The 25,754-nt window shown below is 41.7% G+C and overlaps 8 protein-coding genes and 2 long non-coding RNA genes across 13 annotated transcripts; 4 read left to right on the top strand and 6 right to left on the bottom strand.

Moving 5' to 3' along the window:
- Positions 1-3,047: 3,047 nt before the first annotated feature.
- Positions 3,048-4,467, bottom strand: LOC124204802. Of its 2 annotated transcripts, XR_006879119.1 has the most exons (3): positions 4,377-4,467; positions 3,982-4,305; positions 3,048-3,865 (listed from the first exon to the last, which is right to left on the bottom strand). It is a non-coding gene; the product is annotated as an uncharacterized LOC124204802 (long non-coding RNA). The 2 variants fall into 2 exon arrangements; XR_006879118.1 differs by having other exon boundaries at positions 3,982-4,428.
- Positions 4,468-4,898: 431 nt separating this feature from the next.
- On the bottom strand, positions 4,899-5,860 carry LOC124204803. The gene is made up of 3 exons (XR_006879120.1): positions 5,488-5,860; positions 5,295-5,405; positions 4,899-5,230 (listed from the first exon to the last, which is right to left on the bottom strand). It is a non-coding gene; the product is annotated as an uncharacterized LOC124204803 (long non-coding RNA).
- A 225-nt stretch (positions 5,861-6,085) lies between these two features.
- LOC124204797 (histone H2A) lies at positions 6,086-6,750 on the bottom strand. The gene is made up of 2 exons (XM_046602009.1): positions 6,591-6,750; positions 6,086-6,531 (listed from the first exon to the last, which is right to left on the bottom strand). Exon 2 carries the CDS (start codon positions 6,499-6,501, stop codon positions 6,121-6,123), a length of 381 nt encoding a protein of 126 aa, XP_046457965.1. The 5' UTR covers positions 6,502-6,531; positions 6,591-6,750; the 3' UTR covers positions 6,086-6,120.
- A 103-nt stretch (positions 6,751-6,853) lies between these two features.
- LOC124204794 (histone H2B.3-like) lies at positions 6,854-7,386 on the top strand. Its single transcript, XM_046602006.1, has one exon. The coding sequence runs from the start codon at positions 6,919-6,921 to the stop codon at positions 7,369-7,371; it is 453 nt and encodes a 150-aa protein (XP_046457962.1). The 5' UTR covers positions 6,854-6,918; the 3' UTR covers positions 7,372-7,386.
- A 728-nt stretch (positions 7,387-8,114) lies between these two features.
- Positions 8,115-8,736, bottom strand: LOC124204801 (histone H4). The gene has a single exon (XM_046602014.1). The coding sequence runs from the start codon at positions 8,439-8,441 to the stop codon at positions 8,130-8,132; it is 312 nt and encodes a 103-aa protein (XP_046457970.1). The 5' UTR covers positions 8,442-8,736; the 3' UTR covers positions 8,115-8,129.
- LOC124204796 (histone H3) lies at positions 8,697-9,322 on the top strand. Its single transcript, XM_046602008.1, has one exon. The coding sequence runs from the start codon at positions 8,741-8,743 to the stop codon at positions 9,149-9,151; it is 411 nt and encodes a 136-aa protein (XP_046457964.1). The 5' UTR covers positions 8,697-8,740; the 3' UTR covers positions 9,152-9,322.
- A 551-nt stretch (positions 9,323-9,873) lies between these two features.
- LOC124204792 (copine-8-like) lies at positions 9,874-12,888 on the bottom strand. Its single transcript, XM_046602002.1, has 6 exons — positions 12,095-12,888; positions 11,350-12,034; positions 11,164-11,281; positions 10,864-11,088; positions 10,622-10,800; positions 9,874-10,543 (listed from the first exon to the last, which is right to left on the bottom strand). The coding sequence occupies exons 1-6, from the start codon at positions 12,169-12,171 to the stop codon at positions 10,244-10,246; spliced, it is 1,584 nt and encodes a 527-aa protein (XP_046457958.1). The 5' UTR covers positions 12,172-12,888; the 3' UTR covers positions 9,874-10,243.
- Positions 12,889-13,035: 147 nt separating this feature from the next.
- Positions 13,036-15,664, bottom strand: LOC124204793 (copine-8-like). 2 transcript variants are annotated; one of them, XM_046602003.1, is made up of 7 exons: positions 15,575-15,664; positions 15,113-15,206; positions 14,362-15,040; positions 14,167-14,290; positions 13,885-14,109; positions 13,644-13,822; positions 13,036-13,528 (listed from the first exon to the last, which is right to left on the bottom strand). In XM_046602003.1, exons 2-7 carry the CDS (start codon positions 15,190-15,192, stop codon positions 13,241-13,243), a joined length of 1,575 nt encoding a protein of 524 aa, XP_046457959.1. In that variant the 5' UTR covers positions 15,193-15,206; positions 15,575-15,664; the 3' UTR covers positions 13,036-13,240. The 2 variants fall into 2 exon arrangements, with proteins under 2 accessions (XP_046457959.1, XP_046457960.1); XM_046602004.1 differs by lacking the exon at positions 15,575-15,664 and adding an exon at positions 15,440-15,543.
- A 91-nt stretch (positions 15,665-15,755) lies between these two features.
- On the top strand, positions 15,756-21,268 carry LOC124204789 (poly [ADP-ribose] polymerase tankyrase-like). The gene is made up of 8 exons (XM_046601996.1): positions 15,756-16,207; positions 16,474-16,743; positions 16,805-18,018; positions 18,117-19,386; positions 19,457-19,707; positions 19,776-19,959; positions 20,042-20,307; positions 20,387-21,268. Exons 1-8 carry the CDS (start codon positions 16,009-16,011, stop codon positions 20,453-20,455), a joined length of 3,723 nt encoding a protein of 1,240 aa, XP_046457952.1. The 5' UTR covers positions 15,756-16,008; the 3' UTR covers positions 20,456-21,268.
- Positions 21,269-21,556: 288 nt separating this feature from the next.
- On the top strand, positions 21,557-24,732 carry LOC124204790 (acetylcholine receptor subunit beta-like 2). Of its 2 annotated transcripts, none has more exons than XM_046601998.1 (10): positions 21,557-21,814; positions 21,897-22,045; positions 22,115-22,159; positions 22,247-22,356; positions 22,430-22,610; positions 22,677-22,851; positions 22,937-23,240; positions 23,367-23,531; positions 23,638-23,816; positions 23,887-24,732. In XM_046601998.1, the coding sequence occupies exons 1-10, from the start codon at positions 21,754-21,756 to the stop codon at positions 24,186-24,188; spliced, it is 1,671 nt and encodes a 556-aa protein (XP_046457954.1). In that variant the 5' UTR covers positions 21,557-21,753; the 3' UTR covers positions 24,189-24,732. The 2 variants fall into 2 exon arrangements, with proteins under 2 accessions (XP_046457954.1, XP_046457955.1); XM_046601999.1 differs by having other exon boundaries at positions 21,565-21,814; positions 23,641-23,816.
- The last annotated feature ends 1,022 nt before the right edge of the window (positions 24,733-25,754 follow it).

Below are 25,754 nucleotides of genomic sequence, written 5' to 3'. Positions count from 1 at the left end.
CCAGTTTGCATTTCCTTCACGCTCGAAGGTCACGGAGATCTTAAAGTAAAACGTGTCATGCGACGGGGGAGAGGTTGGGTGAGGACGACACGTGTTGCATCATTATCAAGCAGGTACAATAGCCGTAAGGCTTAAGAGAGGGGTCAGGGTGAGAAAAAGTCGTATAAAAGGAGAGAGAAAAGGCGTCGGAAATCAGTCGAGTGAGCATCTCCGACACGGCAAGAACTGCTGTGCACTATTTGTCACTAAATCGCAATCATGAGTAAATATTCTGTTACTTGTGTTTTTGTATTAATTTCTATTGTTTTTTGTCAGTTATTATTGCATATTAATGTTCAAATTATTTATTGTCTAGTCAATTATGGCGTTGTGCTGCTGTTTGTTGTTGTACACCACCACCAAGACTACAATTTATGCTGCCCGAGCTGCATCACCAAAGAGCCCTAGTACTACATCGTGATTCCATTTTTTTAAAGCAAAATCCATTGGGTTTTAATTTTGATATTGTTTTTTGCAGACCCATCCCCAGCAACGTCAACCTGCAGAAGGAAAGGCCAGTTTGTATGTCGTTCACTTTCAAAGGTCACGGAGATCATTACGTAAAACTGTCAATGCGGTGGTGTAGAGGTTGGGTGAGAACGGGAAGCGTACTGTCAGTCATTCCAACAAGTTGACTTAGCGCTCAGTCAATTTCCATCCAATAGACCCATAATGGTGTCAAAACCTAAAACTCATGTTTCAAGCTCACATATAGTGGAATACAAATTTGCCGAGTTAAGGTATTTTCCCATTACTACTATCAGTCCATTACAATTCAGATTTTCATGTAACATAGGTATTATTGAACCATAGGATCTTTTCTGAATCTCGGAATTTTTATGGAGTACCCTGCAATAGCATGTTTGTTGTTATGGCTGTTTTTATTTGTGTTTAGAAGGCAACCCAGCTAAGAGATAGGTAAAGTTTTATTTGTCACAGGTAAATTTGTGTAAATTTGAAAATAACGTAGAGAATTTCCTTGTCCCATTTCCACTTAGAGTTTCAGTGACATGAAGAGTGTGAAGTGAAACACCTATCACCATGCTACTGTAATACATTATGACACTTTCTTTAGCATCAGGAAATTTATCTATACATGAGGAGTAAGACTGTTTGTTCCTGTTATTTCCATTTTTACGGTTTTTTCATCATGATAATTGAAGTGTGCTTCTTAGAAAAGGTAAAGATTGATATGCTTTATTCTTTGTTGTATTTTTATTAATGTAAAACATTTTATTTTACAGAGCACACAGTTTCTTTATGGAATCGTGTGGTCCTGGCCCGGAGATTCTTGTGCCAATGCTGACCTTTGTCCATGACGGAAGAGGGACTTCCACGTCAACGTCCATCGTTATCTTCGCGACGCACGCTCATCTAACTTTACTGCTTCTAAACACAATTTGTTTTACTTCACTGGCGAGTTTCTGGACCACTTCAGTGATCGCTTCCGTCCGCTGTTACGCACCTGCAGTCACTCACCAAGGGATTAGGCCCAGGTACCCAACAATTGACTTATTTTCGTAGGTTATCTACTAATAGTCTAGTTGCGTTAGACTCTGTCTGTGTAATAGTTTTCAAAATCAGACCCTTCTTACGCGCCAACGAAGTTTTACTTGGACGTTTCTTTTTTCTAACGCTAGATGGCTTTTTGATAATTTGCAGCTGTCATAACAGTCATTTTCAGTTACTTTGCACGTCTATTTAAACATTTATTGGCAGTTATTTTGTTGAAATATTTAGTAATAACTGACGATTACTATTCCTGAAACAAAGCTCACTTGTAAAATTTTCGATAATTGCTCTTTTTTTTCTACTTCCGGTTTGCTCATTTCAGTCAGTAGTTCAGTAAATATTCATTCGAGGAGCAAAAGAACCACATATTCGTAATCCTCGTCAAATTTGTGGTAAAGTTCATGTTATCTTTTTTACGTACGCGTACTTCCGGTTTCGAAAATTTTCCTGAACTATAGTTCAGGAAAATTCTCGATTTTGGCCAAATTTTGGATTTCGTTTAAATCACATCTAATCGACCCCAAATTTCATGGAGATCACGAATATGTGGTTTAATTTGACGACAGCTCAATGGTTGAGGCGCTGTGGTTACTTCCGGTCTACTCTCGGAATTTTTTTTGAAGACTAGCATGTGAGCTTTGTTCTGTGAACAGTTCTCAATATTGTTAGGTAGATTTTAAGCAATTTAAAGCGCGCCTTTAAAGTTTCGAGCAAAAAAACCAGAACAATGAGCCTATATGTATTATGTGACTATTATGTTACTTTAATTGGCATGTCACTTAATAAGAATTGTTTTCTCTTTATTCTATTCAGGTAATGAGAGGAAACGTCGAGAAGATGGACACTAAAACGTCGCTGGTATCTCCAAAATGTCAGCGTGGATCATCATTTGTTGTTGGTAATATGTTTGTGTTAGTGTTAGTTAACCCGTTGTCTGCCACGCCTTTGTTTTCCCCTAGTTCCTTAGCACGGGCCACGCTGTTTGGTCTCGTGGTTTACAAGCCGCGGGGTCGGAGAGTCGCCAAGCCCAAAATTTGCCGCAAGGCGCCTGTTTTAGGCAATTCACCATAGTTCCCCCTTTTCAGCACGGACTTGTCAGCAATGGAAAGTCCCACTTGGTCATGGATCCTTCAGACGTGGCGCGTAGATTAGTAGAGAGTAACTTACGGGTTGTATGGCGTGGCAGTTAATGGGTTAACTTAAGTGTATGTATATGTGTATCGTGTATATGTGTATGTATGTATCTGACTATAAATTGTGGAGGAATTGTGGGAGGAGGTGGGACAATATAACACAATTCTTTTTATAAGTTTTTTGTACATTGTTTCTAATTTATACCAAGTTTTGTTTATGAATTGTATCAATATATTTCTCTCAATTTCAAAGTCTTTCATTTTTACAAAGGTCAGTCACTTCCCCATTACTTATAAGATGATAAAATCTACAGTTACAAGTGTCTTTCGTAACTAATCCTTGAAATATCATCGTCGAACCACAAGAACATGTCCATATGAATAAGGCAGTAGTCACCTCTAAACCATAAAATAAACAATTCACAATTCAGCATACCGGTCTTGAAGAAATCCAACACCAATAGACAACTGACGCAAAGTTGACAAACTTGAAGTTACTAACAAAAGTATTACAAAAGAATTACCCGTATTAAAACTTTAATTTTCTCTTTTAAGATCAATAATTAATTTCCAGTGACCAATGATCATAAAATAACCGACAAATATAAATAACCTGACAGAAATTTCGGCTCGAGTATTTAGAAATTTTCATGTAGAAAATTGCGGAATCGTAGTTTGTGGTGTCTCCGCTGCCTTGGTGGTGTAGTACTCCGCTGCCTTGGTGGTGTAGTACTCCGCTGCCTTGGTGGTGTAGTACTCCGCTGCCTTGGTGGTGTAGTACTCCGCTGCCTTGGTGGTGTAGTACTCCGCTGCCTTGGTGGTGTAGTACTCCGCTGCCTTGGTGGTGTAGTACTCCGCTGCCTTGGTGGTGTAGTACTCCGCTGCCTTGGTGGTGTAGTACTCCGCTGCCTTGGTGGTGTAGTACTCCGCTGCCTTGGTGGTGTAACTCGAGGCAGAATTATACTTTGAGGCTTCGGTGAAGTAGTTCGGGACATCACAGGTTGTGGTGTAATACTCAGCGGCCTTGGTAGTGAAGTATGCGGTTGTTGCGCACGTTGTTGTTGTGTTAGACGGCGGCGTTGCGGTTTGGTATCAACCATACCCACGAAACATCGGTACACCAGTGGTCGACCCAACCATCAAGGATACAACAACCAACAGCAGCACGACGCCATAGTTAACTAGACGGTACATAATTTGAACATTAATTTTCAAAAATAACCGACATATTAACAAAGAGAAAAAATAATAAAGTGAAAAATGATACAAAACTATGTAAAAACATAATAAAATTTACCATTTGGTTGCGAACTGGTATTACGTTCGAGAATGCAGTTGGTGACAAATAGTGTACAGCAGTTGTTGCCGTGTCAGAGATGCTCACTCAACTGATTTTTTTGGCCTTTTCTCTCTCCTTTTAAACTACTTTTTCTCACCCTGACCCCTCTCTTAAGCCTTGCGGCTATTTACCTGCTTGAAAATGAGGCAAACGCTTCCCGTTCTCACCCAACCTCTACACCACCGCATTGACAGTTTTACGTAATGATCTCCGTGACCTTTGAAAGTGAACGACATACAAACTGGCCTTTCCTTCTGCAGGTTGACGTTGCTGGGGATGGGTCTGCAAAAAACAATATCAAAATTAAAACCCAATGGATTTTGCTTTAAAAAAATGGAATCACGATGTAGTACTAGGGCTCTTTGGTGATGCAGCTCGGGCAGCATAAATTGTAGTCTTGGTGGTGGTGTACAACAACAAACAGCAGCACAACGCCATAATTGACTAGACAATAAATAATTTGAACATTAATATGCAATAATAACTGACAAAAAACAATAGAAATTAATACAAAAACACAAGTAACAGAATATTTACTCATGATTGCGATTTAGTGACAAATAGTGCACAGCAGTTCTTGCCGTGTCGGAGATGCTCACTCGACTGATTTCCGACGCCTTTTCTCTCTCCTTTTATACGACTTTTTCTCACCCTGACCCCTCTCTTAAGCCTTACGGCTATTGTACCTGCTTGATAATGATGCAACACGTGTCGTCCTCACCCAACCTCTCCCCCGTCGCATGACACGTTTTACTTTAAGATCTCCGTGACCTTCGAGCGTGAAGGAAATGCAAACTGGCCTTTCCTTCTTTAGGTTGACGTTGCTGGGGATGGGTCTACAAAAACCAATATCAAAATGAATACCAAATGGCTATTGAATACCTGCTTGATAATGATGCAACACGTTTCATTCTCACCCAACCTCTACAACACCGCATTTACAGTTTTACACGATATGTTCCCTTCAAGCGTGAAGAACATGCAAACTGGCCGGCCCGTCTGTAGGTTCAACTCTACAATGGTAATTGAAAAATAATTAATAAACATTGCACAGTACCTCTGCATACAAAGTATCGACATAAATATGTCGAAAGTATCCTCTTGGTGAGTTGTGGGCTAGGATTTGTCTTTAGACATGGGAACTAACCCGAAAACAATCCATTCAGCAACAACTGGAAAACCATGTTTTGTCAGAAAGGTTTTCTACCTAATTATGCATTACCATCTTAAATATCACACTAATAAAAATAAATGTTAACCAAAACAACTACCTTGCAAATAGAATTTTCTTAGTTTTGTAAGACACAAGCTTGAATTGGACAATTTCATCTTTATTGTCACAAGCACCCATGACACACGAAACCTTAAGTTGAAGATATTACCTGAAAATATTAGGTCAAGAATGAAATGAGAATCTAAATAGTGTGTCATCTATTAAACAATTTAAAGTTTAACTAACCCAACTTTAAGAATAAAGACCAAAAATATCTCATATGAAGTAAACTCTTCTTTACACTTTACAGCCATCCAATTTCTTTTTCAAGTTGGTCGCAAAGTGTTATGGTAAAAATGAAATACCAGACAGACAGATACTCTAATAGTGCTATCATAGAACAATCCACGAAAAATGTAACAATTACCGAATCACTGAGATAAGAATTATCATGAGAATCGCTTCCACCAGCAATCCAGGCGGCGACCATTTTGAATATTTTGGACTGGAGTTGAGGGGGAGTGGGCAAGGTTGCATGAATTTGAACAAGGTGGATCAGAAAAAAAGAGAAGAGTTAAAAAGAACAGAAAAGAAAAAAAATGAATTTATACGAAAATAACATGTAAAATACATCCATTTCATCGAAATAGGCCTATCATAAGAAATGTTTTTCTCTCACAGTTGGACAAACGAAATACCAGCAGACAATTTAGGTTGAATCAAAACAATTCAAGAGTGCCACCTTGCGATGAATCAGAAAATTTGCGCAAGTAATCATTGCCAAAACCTAATTGATATGTACGAAATGTAGCACTAAGCAAATTCTTTTTTCAAAATAAATTGGTGGCCCTGAAAAGGGCCGTTTATTTAAGGACGGGAGAAGTTTAAGCCTTGGCGGGTTTGTCGGTCTTCTTGGGCAAGAGAACGGCCTGGATGTTGGGCAAGACACCACCCTGAGCGATGGTGACACCGGAGAGAAGTTTGTTCAACTCTTCGTCGTTGCGGATGGCCAATTGCAAGTGACGAGGGATGATGCGGGTCTTCTTGTTGTCACGGGCGGCGTTACCGGCTAACTCGAGGACCTCAGCGGCCAAGTACTCCATGACGGCAGCCAAGTAGACGGGGGCACCGGCACCGACGCGCTCAGCATACGATCCTTTGCGGAGCATTCGGTGGATACGACCGACGGGGAATTGAAGTCCGGCCCTGCTGGAACGGGTCTTTGACTTTCCCTTGACTTTGCCTCCTTTGCCACGGCCAGACATGTTGAGATGTAGAGTAAGTGAACGCGGTTCCTAAAATCAAGGAACGAAATGATAAAGTTTGAAAAAGATGTTGAGGCTTATATACTCACCAGGATCGGATTGATGGTGAACACAGTGAGACCATTTTAAACCAATCGGAAGGGCAGCTGTAAAACATATTCCCGCCATTATTTCGTGTAACACAAGGAAGATTGTGTTAACTACCAGAAGCTCCTCCTCCTTCTGCGCTGGATCACGGAACATCTGTCCCACTGCTGGGTCCCACTGCTGGGGTCCCACCCTATTGGTCCTCGGGTCGGAAGAATTTGCTTCTGTCAGGTAAAGAGGGTGAACAAGATATGAAATAAATACCCTCGCCAGACTAACAACCGTCACTGGTATTTGCCTAGTAATCTCAGATTTACTCCAAGTCTCAGAATGCCCCCCAAGGTTAGCGGTAAAGCAGCGAAGAAGGCCGGCAAGGCCCAGAAGAACATCGCCAAGGGCGACAAGAAGAAGAAGCGCAAGAGGAAGGAGAGCTACGCCATTTACATCTACAAAGTCTTGAAGCAGGTCCACCCCGACACTGGCATCTCCTCCAAAGCCATGACCATCATGAACAGCTTCGTCAACGACATTTTCGAGCGCATCGCTGGAGAGTCGTCCCGTCTTGCCCACTACAACAAGCGTTCGACCATCACCAGCCGGGAAATCCAGACGGCCGTCCGTCTGCTCTTGCCCGGTGAGTTGGCCAAGCACGCCGTGTCTGAAGGCACCAAGGCAGTCACCAAAGTACACCAGCACCAAGTAGATTGTTCCTCTTGGTCTCTCTACAAACCAAACGGCCCTTTTCAGGGCCACCAAAATATTCAAGAAATGAAAACAAATTAACTGCTTTTGGCATTTTTCTAATCCAGTCCAAAACTCGACCCAATTTTTATGACGGAACTTAACGCTTTGTATCTAGACATAGTACGCTCTTCTAAGGTATTTCGGAACAATGCGTTGAATAGAGAGAAAAATCGATCACGAAATTCGTCTCCGTAGCAATAGAGTAACTTTTACATTAAGCAAATCGTTAGATACGACGAAAAGTTATCAAATATTTCGGATTCACAGTTTTTTTTTCATTTAAAAGTAGAAGTTGAAAGAAAGCGTTAAAAAATCAACATATCAAAACAGTTTTGATCTATGCCACAGCGTTTTCATTTCATTCAAATGGTGATTCAGATGAAGTTCGACCGATAGTGACGAAATAATTTTGCAGTAGCTAAGAACAACTTCAGAAATTGACGAAAATTTAAGTAGGATGGATCAAAAAATTATACTCCGTAAAATCTGAGAAGCATCTGGATATTTTCCGATTCATGTTATTCGGCTGAAAACAGTGAAATGCGTTTCATACCAGCTTTAATATCTAGAAAAATATTTTCTATGATGCACGAACACTTACTTAATACTTTAATAGTTAGTACGTATTGCTCCAAAGACCTGTATCAAATCGGATTGTTTTTGTTATTCATGTTAATAGAAAGTCGACTTTAAGAATATGGTTTAAGTGGTTGAGAAATCTTTTTCTTTAAGTAAATGGTGGCCCTGAAAAGGGCCGATTGGATTGAAAGATCAGAGTTTGACTACTAAAGTCAGATTTAACCGCCGAAACCGTAGAGAGTGCGGCCCTGGCGTTTCAATGCGTAGACGACGTCCATGGCCGTCACCGTCTTCCTCTTGGCGTGTTCAGTGTAGGTGACGGCGTCACGAATCACGTTCTCAAGGAACACCTTCAACACACCACGGGTCTCCTCGTAGATGAGACCAGAGATTCGCTTGACACCACCACGACGGGCAAGACGACGGATGGCCGGCTTGGTGATTCCCTGGATGTTGTCACGCAAAACTTTGCGATGACGTTTGGCGCCTCCCTTGCCGAGTCCTTTTCCTCCTTTGCCGCGACCAGTCATTTTGGAATGAGTTTCAGAGATTTGAGCAAATACTGAATGATTAAGCTATCTAAAAGTACAAAGTTTATATACCCCTCCAGACCCCTCGAACGGAACGCCCATTGGTTGAACCTTTGCCAAGCCATCTCTCTAACAAAGAGAAATTCCGTTAGAAATTTTTTCCCTCCCATTTTTTGAACTAGCCAATCCCTAGCCGTAAACCTTACTTAGTTCCTCAACGTCCGTCGACTTCCTACATATACCAACCGCTTTTCTGTTCGTTTGTTCGATTAATTCGAAAATTTTATCAGTTTTTCGAAATGGCCCGTACTAAGCAGACCGCTCGCAAATCCACCGGTGGCAAGGCGCCCCGCAAACAGTTGGCCACCAAAGCCGCTCGCAAAAGTGCGCCGGCCACTGGAGGAGTCAAGAAACCCCATCGTTATCGTCCCGGCACCGTCGCCCTTCGTGAGATCCGTCGCTACCAAAAGTCGACCGAGCTTCTCATCCGCAAGTTGCCATTCCAGCGCTTGGTCAGAGAAATCGCCCAGGATTTCAAGACCGACTTGCGTTTCCAGAGCTCGGCCGTCATGGCCCTGCAGGAGGCCAGCGAGGCTTACTTGGTGGGTCTTTTCGAAGACACCAACTTGTGCGCCATCCACGCCAAGCGAGTCACCATCATGCCAAAAGACATCCAGCTCGCTCGCCGTATTCGTGGTGAACGTGCCTAAGCGACTTTTAAAATCCCTTTTGACTTATCAATCGGCCCTTTTCAGGGCCACCATTTACTATAGAAAAAGATTACCAATCAACCATTGTTTTCATTTCAATATTCTTGTAAATCTTTCTTACCGTCAAAGATTGATGGGAATGGCCTAAAATAAAGAATACTCTAATCATCACTAACCACGGTTTCTTTCTAAATGCCAGAATTTCACAAGCATAACCTTTTCGATGGTGTCAATGTGCACTGGAAAACTGCTAAATTTTGGTAAACAAGGAAAGATATTGAATCACGCCCTATTTTAGAACTGCACCCAAATAAGTAAAGCCCAAACCATGTAAACAGTATAGACTACAAATTAGTATCATGGGAAACTGAAAACTTTGAACCAACCTGGTTTGCAAACAAGTCAAAATCTGGCAGTCTCGGTTTATCCTTGCGGTCCTCAGCACTTATTTTTCAATCCCAACACTTTTATTCAAATTCACAACCACATTCCAAATCCCTTACTAATTGTTTCCATATTCCTAGAAACAGATAAGAAAAACAATTTTTAAATTTTAAAAACAGAAACCATGCAAGAACACAGACGACAGGACCAAGTAAACAAAACCAGCCACCTGGTGGCCAACATTTCAAGCTCATCCAACATTTTTTATGGCGCGACCCTTCAAAAACCTATTTGTAGAGACTGTGAATAACATATATAGCTGAGAATAAGACAGTTAGTAAAAGTAAAATTCCTTCTCACTGGCAAAGCTTTTTAAATAAAACTTTTTGGCGATCTTTATTGATTCCTCGAAAATGTTTGGAAGAAGAATAAAGCAGCATTGCTGGTAGGCAACTTTGTCTCGAACAAATACAATCGCAACAAATACAAGTAAATAGCGTTGAAAGGAAGCAGAGAACGGCATGCGGAAAACAGTACTTATCTAGTATCTACGCGAATTACATAATAAATATTTTGGAGGAAAAATAAACTCAGAAAGGACGGACAAAAAAATTAATAAAATAAAAAATTCAAAATTTGAGAAATGTTCATCAAAATAATGAACTTTTCTGAATGAATCGAAACATTCACCAAAGAAACGCATAGTTATTAAATTAAATTACTACTTCCGCCTTTCGGTGTAAAACTTTTAGATTTCATGAAACCTAAAAGTTGTGCGGGTACTTCGGCGAGAAGAGCCTTAGCTAATTCCTGTGACGCATTTTGAGAATCAGATCGATTTAAAAAATCGCGAAATGGAACAAACTGGACGATGTCACGGCTGGCAAATTTCCCATTTAAGGACAATTTTCCATTATCACTGTCAAGCTCATTCATGGAAGAAAAATCTGCATTTCCTATTCCGACTATTATAATAGAAACTGGCAGATGACTTGCAGCTATAATGGCCTGAAATGTTGTTGAATCAAATCGTTATTACTAATTACTAAAAGTGGTAAAACTAAACTAACTAATTTGGTTTTCTACCTCTTTGGTGTCGTGCATATCCGATATAGCTCCGTCGGTCAAAATAAGCAGTATGAAATACTGATCACCATTAGCATAACTAGCAGAAAAACGTGCGACGTGATTAATGACAGGAGCAAAATTTGTTGGGCCATGGAACTGAATAGCCGGTAAACATTTCCGGTATGCTTCAATCACACCTACGCATAATCATTAAAAAGAATTGTTTAAATTTGATTAATTATTCTATAAAAATTGCTAACCTTCTACTCCAGCACAAAATGGGCTAGGAGTCAAGTTGACGAAAAATTCGTGGGAAAGAATACCGTTGGGCGGTAATTTTGCTCCGAAACCTAAAACAGGAAACTGTTTGTCACTGTCGTAATCTTGAATGATTGAAACGACGGACTGCAACGCTTGCTCATAGAGGGTAGGAGAAGGTCCCATGTAATGAAGAGATCCTAAAGTATTTGGGCTACCATTTGAAGCTGCAAAAACATTTGAGTTGTTTAGAATGAAATGAATGGGGTAAGAATACAAATAATCCAAGTGTCGTTTAGTACCTGTAAAATCAATAGCAATTGTACAATTCAATTTAGTACCCCCCATTATGTAATCAAGGAAAGTGTATGTTCGTTTGACGACCGATTCATTTACATGAATTTTTCCAGAGACTTTGCCCTAGAAAGAAAAATCGTCAGAACGGACAAACTTATAAGAGTATAAGTAACCTATGTTTTAGGTTTCACCTTTTTGTTGAGGCTGAACGTTTGAGGAGCATTACAAATGTGCTGTCTTGTAACGTGGACCTCGCCCAATAGTTTGTGTTTCCCAGTCTTGTTATGGTTCCAGGACTGAAGTAAAAGTTTCGCATCTTGGCCATTTTTCTCGCATAACGATCGCATTGGAATAGTTAACTTTGGCCACTGCGGATTACGATTGTTCTTGATAAAAGTCGTGCGGTGGATTAAGTTGCTCTCCTTATAGACGACTAAAAATGGGTCAGGTTTGCTAAAGAAGCCACATTTCAGATCCTGGGCACTGAACTGGAATTCAACCTCTTCTTTAAGTGAACCACTAATTTCTTCAGCTTGAATGCACAATTGTCCTTTTCCTTTAAAATTGGGATGGTGAAGTTCTGTCACAAATTTTCCAGAAGAAACAATCTGGCCAAGGGAACATTCAGTCTCTCCTAAAAAATCGTGATTATCCAAGATAGAACTGGTGCCGTCAATATCATAGATCTTAAATTTTAGCTTCTGGAATTCTTCGAAGCGGTAACCGATGAGAAATTTAGTAGCAAATTCGGGGTTCAAGGTGTTTTTGATGACTTCGGTTCTCCCGTGTTCTTGCCAAGTTTGGCTATTTGAAAGCTGAGTGTAAATCACACACATAGGATCAGACTTTGACAGTACATCTTTGTTTAACAAACACCTAGACAAAATTATATTTGTAGTTGTTTACTTGCTAACGAAAAATTTGAATTTTTATTACCTAGCTGATAGGGTCAATTCAACTTCGACGACAAGATCTTGTAACAAGACTTCATATACGGCTTTGGAGTTCGACATATTTATTTTCGCGACATAAAGCTTTGCAGTTGTTGCTATGGGTGGTGGCTAGAGCAGTTATCTATTTCACAGTATCTCAGCACGGAAATGTTAATTTTTCAATCTTGCATTTCACACGTAAACATGTGGAGATGACAATGTCATGTTAGAATGACAAAAGAAACAAATTTAAAATCTGCACCAACGTGACGCGATTACTAACTTCGAACTGACAACAAAGCGTAATGCACATTGCAGAGACTCTATAGTACAGCTGGCCCACTTTCACGAAAGCCGTCTGGCAATTTGTCTCCTATAAAATAAAACCGCAGTCTATTTCTGTAGGCAAGCTGATTATTTGTAGTGTTTTCGGTTTTTCTTTCCATGGGGGTATTTGTTTTCGGAATGAGTAATTAATTTTCATTCTAGGTTAACTAATTATTTGAGATTCCTGCTTTTATTAAATCAAATGAGAGTATTTACGCCGCTCAAAACTTGTGGAGCAAAATTTTCATAGAATTGGTGTTAAATAAATGGAATAGGTTGTTTATGATAATGCTAAACGTACGTGCTGATAGAATTGCTTTGCTTAAATAAGAAAAAAATTAGCTTTAAAATATAATATCTGAGACTAGACCCCATTTAGCTTAATACCCTTCTACTGATTCAGAACTTATTGGTACAACCTGTTTCAATTGTAAGTTGGTGATTCGTCACTTACTACCAACACAGCTGTTATATATGACGAAGTGTGTCATATATTAATATAACCCTGAAACTACTGAAATCGATATTCTGTTACATGGATTTAAACTAGTCGTATAGCAAAACAAAAAATAATAAATCGATATTTTACCCTTTTAAAAATACACTGGTACCACTATGTAACCGCTCTTATTGTACCTGCACCGGGTATTTTATTCAAATGATAAAATTGGAATGGTTAACGTAGATTAATTTAGATTAATATCTGTAAATCGAATTTTGAAAGAAAACAGAAATGAAGGATCTTATAGAAAGTTAGGAACACTTAGTCGCGGATAAGCTACGGTGATACAGTAAGCGTGGAAATAATAAGTTTGGGCTTACATTAATGTGGATGTTTAGGTGTCAAATTTTTGGATTTCATGAAAGCCACTAGCTGGTTGGGAATCTCCATTAGCAAAGCACTGGCTAAATTTACGGCTGCGCGGTATGGATCTGGCTGATTCAAGAAATCACGAAAAGGAACAAATTGCACGATGTCGCGTGCGGCAGTACGGCCGTTAGCAGATAAATGCCCATTATCGCTGTCCAGTTCCTTCATTGATGAAAAGTCGGCATGGCCAATTCCAACGATTATGATTGACATCGGGAGATGGGATGCAGCAATAATTGCCTAGACAATACATGAAATTCATGGATACACACATGAGTAATTATTTCAAAATTGACTCGTCTTACAAAATAATTTCGGAGTAAAAAACCATTGGTAATCTTCAAAATTAATTCACCTGCTTTGTCTCCAGCATATCAGTAATCTCCCCATCGGTAAGAATAAGGAGGATGAAATAATTGTTTCCGTTACAGTGGGATGCGGCGAAGCGTGACACATGATTAATTACTGGGGAGAAATTGGTAGGTCCGTAAAGCTGAATGCAAGGTAAACATTTCCGGTATGCTTCAATTACCCCTATTTTTTTTTAAATAATTTAGATGAATAAAATGATATGATTGTTGATGGAAAAATGTTACCATTAACTCCAAAGCAGTGTGGATTGGGAGTCAGGTTGACGAAAAATTCGTGGGAAAGAATACCGTTAGGCGGAACTTTCGCTCCGAATCCAAGAACGGGGAAATGTTTATCACTATCGTAGTCTTGAATAATTGTGACGACAGACAGCAGTGCTTGCTCGTAGAGAGTAGGCGTAGGTCCCATATAATGTAGGGAATTAGGGTTATTGGGAGCTCCGTTGGAACCTAACACAGTAAAAAGTTAAAAGTGACGACCTAATTAAATGATTTATCAACGTCTACCAGTGAAATCTATGGCAATTGTGCAGTTAATCTGAGTGCCGCTCGTGATATAATCCAAGAAAGAAAAGGTTTTAATTACTTTGGCTTCATGTAAACACAACTTTCCCACGCTTTTTCCTGTTTTCTACATTACCAGCAATAAATTCATTAGCAAAAAAAATATACAACCTTTCAACAAATCAGGATAAATCGAACCTTATCATCCAACGAGAAAGTTTTGGGAGTTTGTAGAATTCCTTGTGTGGTAGTGTGTACCTCGCCCATTAGTTTGTGGCTTCCATCTCCGTTCCAATTCCAGCACTGCAGTGATAATGCTACATCTTTTTGATCTTTTGTGCGTATCAATCGCATAGGGATAGTGAATTTTGGCCACCTTGGATTACAGTTGTCTTTTATGAACGTTGTGCGATGAACTAGAGTGTTTTCTTTATAAATGGCTAAAAACGGATCCGGTTTGCTGAGGATCCCGCTCTTTTTGAAACCCTCGGCGCTAAACAGGAATTCGACATCTTCCTTAAGTGCCCCTATTTCTTCAGCTACTATGCACAATTCTCCTTTGTTTTTGCTCTTAGGGTGATGAAGTGGGATAACAATCTTGCCAGAAGAAACTATTTGCCCAAGAGAGCAATCAGCCTCTCCCAAGAAATCATGTTTATCCAAGGCAGTACTCTTACTGTCAATATCATAGATTTTAAATTTTAACTTTTGCAGTTCTTCAAAGCGGTAGCCAATAACAATTTTTTTGGAAAACTCTGGGTTTAACGAGTTGACAATTTGCTCAGTTCTGCCATGTTCTACCCAAGATTGGCCCTGTTGAATGTAGACCACACATATAGGATCAGACTTGGAAACAAGATCTTTATTTGACAAGTTCCTGTTAAATTGTAATGAAATTTGCTGTAGAACTGAATGGTAGTGCTATATTTATTATTTGTACAATACTTACTTTGCCGAAATAGTAAGCTCCACTTCATTATTGGGATCTTGACTAGCAGTTCCAGGAACAAAGTTTTGTTGTGCCATCATGCATAAAGAGAATACTATAAAGTAAGAACATCAGATTTGAAACCAGGCAAACTGATAAAAAATTCTTATCTCTAACATGTCAAGCCCCTATCAGTAACGGCAGAAGTGTACACAACACAATCTACCATGAATGTATCATCCATTGACCCACATACTTGTTTCTCCCCACATCCCACACATATTCACATTTTTAAACTAGGTTGGAAATCAGTTCTAATCTTACTTGGCATGTCATTTATACAACTACCTCTTGAGTTTTGATTTTGTGGGACACGTTTTAAAACTATTTTGAAATTGTGTAGAAATTATATTTCATCAAGGAAGAAGTTTGGGAAACTGCATTATTTTATAATATGGTGTTTGTGTTGTTCAAATTGGTTACCTAATTGAACCAATTCGTTGTCTGTGACTGTGGTTGAATGAACCCACCCTTATTTCAGTTATTTGAAACACCATGCGAATTTATTTTTTCACCGATTTATTTCGTCAGTTTAAAATCTCAGCGCTAGATGGCTAGTTGACACTTTCTCAGCGATGCCAATAGCACAAATTTCACATTTTTATATTAGAACTTCAAGTTTTAGGTCAGATTTGTAGGTTGCTAAACATAATTTAATATTTCAGTCATTTAAAAACAATAATTCACAGTTTTTTTTAATTGAATTAAAACTACCAGCGACAAAGTGACAGCCTCCTCCTAGCTTGGAGGCACAGCTGTTTTGGTCTGGTAACAACGGGACGTTGTGTAGGACGGGTTATTAGGTGCTGAGTTGAGTGGCTTTCTAAGAAAAAAAATTGTGGAAAACTAGTGGTAAAATGGCGACGAGAAGGTCTACCTCCTCGATAAATACCGCCATAGATCTACTTGCGACCAGTCCGTGTGATCCTCTTCGTGAATTGTTCGAAGCTTGTCGGAACGGAGAGGTTTCTAAAGTCAAAAAGTTGGTAACTACACAAAATGTTAACGCCCGTGATACAGCTGGAAGAAAGTCGTCTCCACTCCACTTCGCCGCAGGTAAATAACTGTGGCAAAATAACTTTCAACTCTCTATCATTCAAGCTTTCATTTTTCACAACCTGATCTCTTCCTAAAAATGTTTGGTTTCATTCAATGAAGTTATTAGTTCCTTTAAGGTTACCCTGGTTTTCTACTCCACCAATATCACTTCCTTTTCTCTTTTCAAGTGAAATGCATCAGCATAACTAGCCTGTCGTGAAACAGAGCATGAGAGAGTGAGATCTTTACAAGTTTATGTTTATGTTTTATTTTTAAATTTGTAGGTTTTGGTAGAAGAGATGTGGTGGAGCATTTGATTGCCACTGGAGCCAATGTTCATGCTAGAGATGATGGTGGTTTGATTCCTCTTCACAATGCCTGTTCTTTCGGTCATGCCGAAGTTGTTCAACTTCTGCTAAGTGCTGGTGCAGACCCAAATGCAAGGGACAATTGGAGTTACACACCCCTGCACGAGGCTGCAATCAAGGGTAAAATTGATGTGTGTATAGTTCTTCTACAGCATGGAGCTGATCATAATGTTCGCAATGCTGAAGGTAATTTACATCATTCAAATAAATGTTTTTGCTCTTGTTTTAATGTTAATTTTATTTTTAGGAAAAATTCCTCTCGATGTAGCTGACGCCACAACACGACCCGTGTTAACTGGTGATTATCGTAAAGAGGAACTTTTAGAGGCAGCTCGGAGTGGAAACGAAGACAAAATTCTTTCCCTCTTGACGCCGTTGAATGTAAACTGCCATGCCAGTGACGGCCGCAAGTCCACTCCATTGCATTTGGCTGCTGGTTATAACCGAACACAGATCGTCCAGAGATTGCTGCAACACGGTGCCGACGTTCAGGCCAAAGACAAGGGTGGTTTAGTTCCATTGCATAACGCCTGTTCCTACGGGCATCACGAAGTGACGGAGCTGCTCGTTCGCGCCGGTGCCAACGTGAACGCCACGGATTTGTGGCAGTTCACACCGCTGCACGAAGCGGCTTCCAAAGGCCGCCGTGAAGTTTGTTCCCTTTTATTAGCCCACGGGGCCGATCCGACATTGTTGAACTGCCACGCCAAATCCGCCCTGGATGTTGCCCCTTCGCGGGAACTCCAGGACCTTCTATCGTATGAATTCAAAGGACATAGTTTACTGGAAGCGGCTCGGCAAGCGGATCCAACTCGTCTCAAGAAATTCCTCTCTGTGGACGTCATTGGATTCAAGCACCCGTACACGGGAGACACTGCCCTTCATTGTGCCGTCGCCTCCACCGGAGTCAAACGGAAGCACGTCGTCGAAATCCTTTTGAAGAAAGGGGCCGCGCCTAACGAGAAGAACAAAGAGCTTCACGCGCCGCTACACATTGCCGCCGACAAGGAGCACCTGGACGTTTTGGAGGCTCTCCTGCGTCACGGTGCCAAAGTCAATGTGTTGGACGGCCTTGGTCAAACGGCCCTGCACCGAAGCAGTCAAAAAGGACAAGTGCCAGTGTGTCGACTGCTTCTTCCATACGGCGCCGATCCCACGGTCGTCTCTCTTCAGGGTTACACGGCCGCCCAAGTGGCTACCGAATCTGTGCAGAAGCTTTTCGCCGAGCAGCCGGCCTTCAATGCCACCCCTCCGCCTGTCGATCTCGAATACCAGTTGCTAGAAGCGGCCAAAGCTGGGGATTTGGATAATGTCCGTCGTATTTTGGGCGTCAATCCCTCGCCGCAGCTAGTCAACTGCCGCGACCTAGATGGGCGACATTCCACACCGCTTCACTTTGCGGCCGGTTATAACCGCCTTGCGGTCGTCGAGTTTCTCCTCCAACACGGAGGCGATGTCCAGGTGAGAGCGAGCCTCGATGCCATACAAATGTGAGGGACGTGTATTAAATTTTACTCATCTGTTTGTTTGTTTTGTTTTGTTTTTATGGGTTATTCCAGGCCAAGGATAAAGGCGGTCTAGTTCCGCTTCACAATGCTTGCTCCTACGGACACTACGAAGTGACAGAGTTGTTGGTACGTGCCGGAGCCAGCGTCAACGTTTCTGACTTGTGGAAATTCACTCCGCTGCACGAAGCGGCCGCCAAGGGAAAGTACGACATCGTCAAGTTGTTGTTGAAGCACGGCGCCGATCCCAGTAAGAAGAATCGAGACGGTCACACGCCTTTGGACCTTGTACGTGACGGCGATCAAGACATTGCCGACCTTCTGCGCGGCGACGCCGCACTGCTGGACGCCGCCAAGAAAGGTCATCTAGCTCGTGTCCACAAGCTCGTGACGAGTCAGAACATCAACTGTCGTGACTCGCTGGGCCGTAACTCTACGCCTCTCCATCTGGCGTCCGGCTACAACAATTTGGACGTGGCCGAGTACTTGCTCGAGCATGGAGCCGACGTCAACGCCCAAGATAAAGGCGGACTCATCCCTTTGCATAATGCTTCGTCGTACGGACACCTGGACGTTGCCGCCCTGCTAATTCGTTTCAACACGGAAGTGAACGCGACCGATCGCTGGGGCTTCACGCCACTTCACGAAGCGGCCCAGAAAGGTCGCACTCAGCTTTGTGCCTTGCTCTTGGCCCACGGGGCCGATCCCCACATGAAGAACCAGGAAGGACAAACTCCGTTGGATTTGTCGACCGCCGAGGATGTCAAATGTTTACTGCAGGACGCCATGACCCAACACCTTCCTCCGACAGCCAGTTCGTCGCCCGTCTCGCCCGTCTTCAATCCTTCACCACGAGGATCGTCTATTGTCATTGGCTGCTCGTCTGGAAGCAGCGGCAACACTGCCGGCGCCTCTGCCAACCCATCGACCAGTTCAGATACCTTAGTCCTGCCTTCCGGAAATGCGGTCGTCATAGCGCCTCCTTGTCCGTCGCCCGGCTTAGCTCCTTTACCTCTCCTGATGCTCGGCCCGGATTCCCCCGGCTTGGCTGCTGCTTCCAATACCTCGGTGCCTGTATCTTCTAGTGGAGCTCAGATTGGCGACGGCTGCTCGGACAATGACGTTCCGGAGCAGATCCAAACCACTGCGACTACAACGACCGCCTCTACGATTGTCTCGTTCCTTTCCAGTCTGGGACTGGAACACTTGCGCGAGATTTTCGATCGTGAGCAAGTGACTATCGACATCTTATTGGAGATGGGCCACGAAGAGTTGAAACAAATTGGAGTTCACGCTTACGGTCACCGGCATCGACTCCTCAAAGGTATAATGTTTAATCATTGATTGGTTAAACAATGGATTAACAAAGATATTTGATGGTTCCATCTGTGTAGGTGTAGAAAAATTCTACAGCCAATTGGCCGTTTCAGCCTCGAATCCCGGAAGCGGTTGGAATTCGGCTGGTTTGGGACCATCTGGTAGCTCGTCTTCGTCGTCGAACCAGACGACGGGCACGATGCTGATTGACTTGAGCACCGAAGATCAGGAATATCTCACGGTGGAGGAGGAGCTTCAGAGTACGATCCGCGAACACAAGGACAACGGTCACGCTGGCGGCATTTTCTCTCGCTACAACGTTCTTAAGGTAGACCAGTTTTCTGTTTATTTCCAGTTCCATTATACTAACGTCCTTGTTTTATTGGGTTCCATCAGATCCAAAAAGTACGCAATCGACGATTGTGGGAACGATATTGTCACCGACGTCGGGAAGTAGCCGATGAGAACGGCGGACAGAGCAATGAACGACTCCTCTTCCACGGTTCCCCATTCGTTCATGCTATCGTTCAAAAAGGATTTGACGAGCGACATGCCTATATTGGAGGAATGTTCGGAGCTGGTAAAATAATACTTTGTGTTGGCTGGACGTTTGTTGCAGGCATTCAATGTCACATTTATTTATTTTTTTTATTGTTTGTCAGGGATCTATTTTGCGGAGAATTCCTCGAAAAGCAATCAGTACGTCTACGGCATCGGCGGCGGAACTGGTTGCCCCTCACACAAAGATCGATCCTGCTATTCTTGTCATCGCCAGCTGCTTCTCTGTCGTGTAACGATTGGCAAATCTTTCCTGCAGTTCAGTGCCATGCGTATGGCCCACGCTCCTCCAGGTCATCACTCGATTGTCGGCCGACCCAGCACCGGAGGTCTAACCTACCCGGAATATGTCGTTTATCGAGGCGAACAGGTAACATTGATTTCGATTGACATTTATTTTATTTTTTATTTGAAGTTAAATTTGAATGCCTTTTCTTCTCGTTTTATAGGCCTATCCGGAATACTTGATATCATACCAGATTGTCCGTCCTCCGGAAGAGCTCACTGACAAGAACTAACAAATCGAAATAGCTTTTTTGCTGATGAATTGACATTTTTTTTATTATCATTATTAATTTTTTTTTTTTTTTTTAATTTCCCCTCACCCTTAATTCTTCCTGCATTTTTCTCCTGAAAAAAAAGTTTCTATATCGACCAATATTCTTCAATGTATATTTATCCTTTTATTAAAAATGGGTTGAAAGAAAAAAAAAAGAAAAACAACTTTTGCTGTGATATTGTGTAACAATGGCGTCTCCAATCTCTCTTTTTCTGCCGTTTTGCTTGTTTGTTTAAAAAGTGGGAGGGTTCTCTCTTAAAATACCTCCTTTTGTCTCGTTACACCCAATCTGTTAATTCACCCCACATTGTGAACAGCAACCACACAAACAACAGAATTGAAAAAAAAAAAATAATCTTAACGTTTAACCAAACAAAAAAAAGATGTGTTGAATGATGCGTGGAGTTGAGCAGCAAAGAAAAACTGAGTTAAAATAACCGAATTTCAAAAAGAAAAAAAAAAATTTCTGCTGCTGTTGTATTTGTGACTGTGCGTGTTTTCGATTGGATTTTTCGGGCGTGGTGTCGGGTGATTATATGTCGAACTTTATTTTATCGCGTCTTTTTTTTTTAAATTTTTTCCGCATTTGATTTCGTGGCCTTTTTGCCTCTTTTTCTCTGATTTTTCTCCCTCCGCTCGATTCTTAATATTTTTCTCGATTTTTCTTCATTTTGCCGCTTGTTCGTGTGCATGAAAGAGGTTCATCTTGATTCATATTATTCGGTTGTGTCTCTGGTACGGATCGATCAATAAACCCATGTGGATTCCTCTACATAGGAGTTGTCTTTGCTGTTGCGCTATTTTCCTTATTGGATCCTGGGAAAAGAAATGAAACTAGCAAAAAAAAAACCAGGATCTTTAGCCAACAAGAAGTCGGGACTGCAGTGGGAAGAGACACCAACCACCCGTAGCGAATCGACCGAAGGGAACTTGTCTTTTATTGATTTAATGTCTTTCGTCTTTGGCAGGATCTGGGCACAGGAGGAGCGATTGGATAGTGCTGCTCTCTGGGCGAATGACGGTCACTAAGAGAACCAAGATCATGTTCCTCCATCGACTTGATGCAGCAACGCAGACTCCGACATCCAGCTGGGAGACTCAGTCGACCCAAGTCTCGCGTAGTATCAGCTTCCATTAAAAAATTCTGATTTTGGGTTTGTTTATTAATTGTATACGACTCTCGGTGATTCATTAATCGTGATCAAAGTAAATTGAAGTTGTTTAGAAAGTTTGCTACCATTTATTCGAAGAAAGAAGATGCAATTCCATCGCCTTTTGCTCCACTTTCTCGTCTGTTTCGCTTCGTTCCAACTCTCAGGTATGACTAGTCAATCAAATTGAGTAATAATTTCGATTGCTAATAAGTTTTTTTTTTCAATTTTGAACGTGTTGATTTAAAGTGGGAACGCTCGGGTTTGCCAACATGTACGCCAAACGGCTCTATGACGATTTGCTCAGTAATTACAACCGACTCATTAGACCAGTTAACAATAGCACGGACAAGCTTACAGTCTGGCTGAACCTCAAACTCTCTCAGCTCATCGAAGTGGTAAAAATAACATCCGATTAATTATAATTACTTTATTTATAATTAATTTTTTTCCCCCTCAATATGCAGAGTCTGAGAAACCAGGTTATGACCACATCCATGTGGCTCGAACAGGTACTGTGTACATATTGACATCTGAATAATGAATTGAATAACTAAGTTTCATCTGAAAAAATGATTTATTGCGCAATGCGCATTCAGAAATGGACAGACTATCGTCTGGTGTGGGATCCGGCCGACTACGAGGATGTCGAGATGCTTTACGTACCGGCTGAAAACATTTGGTTGCCCGACATTGTCCTCTACAACAAGTCAGAATTTTTTATGGGGTTGTGTTTATTTTTGGCAGATGTTAAATATTTTGATTGACAATTCTAAATTTAGTGCTGACGGCAATTACGAGGTGACTTTATTGACCAAGGCTACAGTCCATCACACGGGTTTAGTCAACTGGAATCCACCTGCCATCTACAAGTCCAGTTGCGAGATGGACGTCGAATGGTTCCCGTTTGACAAGCAAAGTTGCCTCATGAAATTCGGTTCCTGGACTTATGACGGTCACGAAGTAAATACAATTAAAACACCATTTAAGAAATATGTTGAATTTAAATTCAATTGTCATTTTTTGCAGGTCGATCTGATGCACATGATGCAGGAAACGGACAGCGGGATCGATGTCGTCTCCGCCAACATTGTCACCGGCATCAATTTGACGGAATTCTACCCGTCGGTCGAGTGGGACATTCTAGATGTTCCGGCCAGAAAGAACGAAGAGCGATATCCTTGCTGTGAAGAACCCTATCCAGGTAACTAAATTGATCCTGAATAATTCATTCATACGTTGAGATTTTTTAAATATGCAAATGGTAAACTATGTATTGACATGCACAGATATCACATTCAACGTGACGATGCGTCGCAAGACCCTGTTCTACACGGTCAACCTGATCATTCCGTGCGTGGGCATCACGTTTCTGACGATCCTGGTCTTTTACCTCCCTTCCGATTCCGGTGAAAAGGTCACCCTGTGCATTTCAATCCTCGTCTCGCTCACTGTCTTCTTCCTCCTGCTCGCCGAGATTATTCCGCCGACCTCGCTGGCCGTTCCATTACTAGGCAAATATCTTCTCTTCACCATGATCCTGGTGACAGTTTCCATTATCGTCACTGTCTGCGTTCTCAACGTTCATTTCCGGTAAGTATAGCGAGCGGGTTTTTCTTGAAAAATCTGAAAAAGAAAAGAAATCCTGGACAGCTCGGACTGGGCTGCTGCTGTTGAGCTACTCTATTGATTTTCCTCTTTTCCTTCCTTTTGAAAAAGATCCCCGGCAACGCATCACATGTCTCCTTGGGTCAAGAAAGTCTTTACGGTCATCATGCCACGACTTTTGCTCATGAGTCGACCCATCTATCTGTGTCAGGGCAGCTGCGGCGACGAGCGCAAGAATAAGAAGAACCAGTTCTACAACGGCATCGATTTTGGCGGGTTTGTTCGTTTTTTTTTTTATTTTAAAAATTTTTATAATTTTTGAATTTCCCGGTTCATTCAAATGTAATGTTATTTAACACCCGCGGCTTGGAATTGGCAACAGCAGGAACGATTCGACTCCGTACATTTATGCTCACACCTACCGGAAGAATCCTTCTTGCCCGTCAGAGATCCCCGGAGAAACGGTTCCGGCCAACGATATCACGGCCACGTTTGAATTGCGCTCATCCACTTACGGCAGCTACGCCTCTAGCAACCAGCCCAGGCAGCCGATTTATCACAGTATGTGTCGATATCGGACTACTGATTATATTTGTCGGATTGAACATGTTTCATTTTGGTTTTGTTTTAGATTTCGGGCCGTTAACTTACGGAGATGACGATCTACTGCCGCCGGATGTCAGCTGCGCACTGAGGAGCATCCAGTTCATTGCCAAGCACACGAAAGACACGGACAGAGAGATCGAAGTGATTGAAGACTGGAAATTCGTGGCCATGGTGCTGGATCGCTTCTTTCTCTGGATCTTCATCGTGGCCTGCTTCGTCGGCACGGCCGCCATCATCCTGGAGGCGCCGTCCCTCTACGACGAGACGATTCCGCTGGATCAGCTATCTCATGCTTACTTTCCGACGGCCACCAAATTGTCCATGTGAAAAAGCAAAACAAACCTAACCTCCTACCGCCGACCGCATCATCTTATTTTCGTCCGTCTCCTCCGCACACACACACAACACAGCAGCAGCAGGGATCCTGAACTCCGTTGATCCAGCATTTCCTGTGTTATACACACATCTATTATATATATATCAGCCGTTTTTCTTTCTTTTTTTTCTTCTTTCTTCTTCTCCGTGTCTCATTCAACCGGAATGGAATTCTTTTGTCCTTCAACTCCGGGCCGGCGGATAGGGTACGACTTTTATATATTTTTTTCTTTCCTACTACTCCTCGTTTCAGTTCGGTCCTTTTTTTTATATAACAAATCCAATCTGCCCGCTCTTCCGCCTCGATTCCTCTTTTAGGACATCTTCTTTTCCTTTCTTTTTCCTACTCGATCCCTTTTGTTTCCACATTTTGTTTTATATTTTTATTCCTTCTCTTGTGCTCTCTCCTTCCTTGTTGTTCAATCGTTTTTCGCCTCGGAGAATAATAAACTCGACTGCCAGAGAGTCAAGACTCAAAGAGTCGCAAAAAGAAAAAGAACTAAAAATCGTCTATCTATCTCTCCCTGACGAGCATCATCTTTTACGACTTATAATATCCAGCATGGAAAAAGGAGGGAAAAGAAAAAGAAAATAAAATAAAATAGAGAGTCCTAGGAGTCGGCGGTGAACTGACTATTTTTATACATCGGGGGCATCAAAGGACGTTATCTTATTCCTTCATGCATAAAATATTACCCAACTCTGCGAAAAAGAAGAGAACCACTAGAAAGAAAAATAAAAATAACAAAAAATCGAAGGAGCGGTTTTTGCTGAGCCGGTTTTGGTCGTCTAGAGAAAATTTTACTATGTATATACGTCTTCTTAAATAAGGCTCCTTGATGTATAAATACGGGGAGGTCGGTCGTCCTGATTATTATATTCCGTCCGCTCCGGAATAAATGCAACCCGGATATACTACCCAAAAAAAGAAAAGAAAAAGATGTTACGTTGAAAATTAACCCCGGAACAGAGTCACGATCCGTTCCAGTATAAATGCTATTAGTTCCTTTTCGATTAAGAATTAAAGAAGTATAGCACGTCCGATTCCAGGGGAAATGAACAGCACACTCAACAAAAAGCGGAAGTATAAGAGAGCGCGGAGTGCCAAAGGTCGGCTATACACTAGCTACTTCCAAACAGAATCAAAAAAGGGGGGAAAAACAAACAAACAAAAAACGGGATTCATCCATTATGGATAAGATCTGGTGCTGTGTCAGTTGGCGTTGCTTTGCTGCTCCGTGTTTGCCCTTTTGTGTTGATGGCGTCGAAGAGTGAAGTATTAAGAAGAGCGAGCACAAGTGCAGAGTACTTTTCGATGTTCACAGACCTCCCCCAGCAGCTCGTGTGTGTATTTTTTCTTCTTCCGGCTTTTTTCTCTTACTTCCATCCGGCGCAGCTGTTTTTTCCATATCGTTTCATTTAGGGGGTTTCACTGTGCTGGGTGTAGAAAGACACACAATCTCCATTATACGCTCTATTGCCCCTTGCAGGTCTTTGATACAACACTCTCTCTCCAAA

Source organism: Daphnia pulex, chromosome 10, assembly GCF_021134715.1.
Source record: "Daphnia pulex isolate KAP4 chromosome 10, ASM2113471v1".
Lineage (NCBI taxonomy): Eukaryota > Metazoa > Arthropoda > Branchiopoda > Diplostraca > Daphniidae > Daphnia > Daphnia pulex.
The sequence above is the reverse complement of the archived record's forward strand: the minus strand, read 5'-3'. Positions and strand labels throughout refer to the sequence as shown.

Excerpts from the sequence above, each read along its gene's own strand:
- LOC124204797 (XM_046602009.1), bottom strand. The coding sequence starts at position 6,501 with ATGTCTGGCCGTGGCAAAGGAGGCAAAGTCAAGGGAAAGTCAAAGACC.
- LOC124204794 (XM_046602006.1), top strand. The coding sequence starts at position 6,919 with ATGCCCCCCAAGGTTAGCGGTAAAGCAGCGAAGAAGGCCGGCAAGGCC.
- LOC124204801 (XM_046602014.1), bottom strand. The coding sequence starts at position 8,441 with ATGACTGGTCGCGGCAAAGGAGGAAAAGGACTCGGCAAGGGAGGCGCC.
- LOC124204796 (XM_046602008.1), top strand. The coding sequence starts at position 8,741 with ATGGCCCGTACTAAGCAGACCGCTCGCAAATCCACCGGTGGCAAGGCG.
- LOC124204792 (XM_046602002.1), bottom strand. The coding sequence starts at position 12,171 with ATGTCGAACTCCAAAGCCGTATATGAAGTCTTGTTACAAGATCTTGTC. Across the intron at positions 12,035-12,094 it reads GAATTGACCCTATCAGCTAG|GTGTTTGTTAAACAAAGATG; the intron begins GTAATAAAAATT and ends AATTTTGTCTAG. Across the intron at positions 10,801-10,863 it reads ATTTTGTGCTGGAGTAGAAG|GTGTGATTGAAGCATACCGG; the intron begins GTTAGCAATTTT and ends GATTATGCGTAG.
- LOC124204793 (XM_046602003.1), bottom strand. The coding sequence starts at position 15,192 with ATGATGGCACAACAAAACTTTGTTCCTGGAACTGCTAGTCAAGATCCC. Across the intron at positions 15,041-15,112 it reads GAGCTTACTATTTCGGCAAA|GAACTTGTCAAATAAAGATC; the intron begins GTAAGTATTGTA and ends ACAATTTAACAG. Across the intron at positions 13,823-13,884 it reads ACACTGCTTTGGAGTTAATG|GGGTAATTGAAGCATACCGG; the intron begins GTAACATTTTTC and ends AAAAAAAAATAG.
- LOC124204789 (XM_046601996.1), top strand. The coding sequence starts at position 16,009 with ATGGCGACGAGAAGGTCTACCTCCTCGATAAATACCGCCATAGATCTA. Across the intron at positions 18,019-18,116 it reads AACACGGAGGCGATGTCCAG|GCCAAGGATAAAGGCGGTCT; the intron begins GTGAGAGCGAGC and ends GGGTTATTCCAG. Across the intron at positions 20,308-20,386 it reads TCGTTTATCGAGGCGAACAG|GCCTATCCGGAATACTTGAT; the intron begins GTAACATTGATT and ends CTCGTTTTATAG.
- LOC124204790 (XM_046601998.1), top strand. The coding sequence starts at position 21,754 with ATGCAATTCCATCGCCTTTTGCTCCACTTTCTCGTCTGTTTCGCTTCG. Across the intron at positions 23,241-23,366 it reads GTTCTCAACGTTCATTTCCG|ATCCCCGGCAACGCATCACA; the intron begins GTAAGTATAGCG and ends CTTTTGAAAAAG. Across the intron at positions 23,817-23,886 it reads CAGGCAGCCGATTTATCACA|ATTTCGGGCCGTTAACTTAC; the intron begins GTATGTGTCGAT and ends GTTTTGTTTTAG.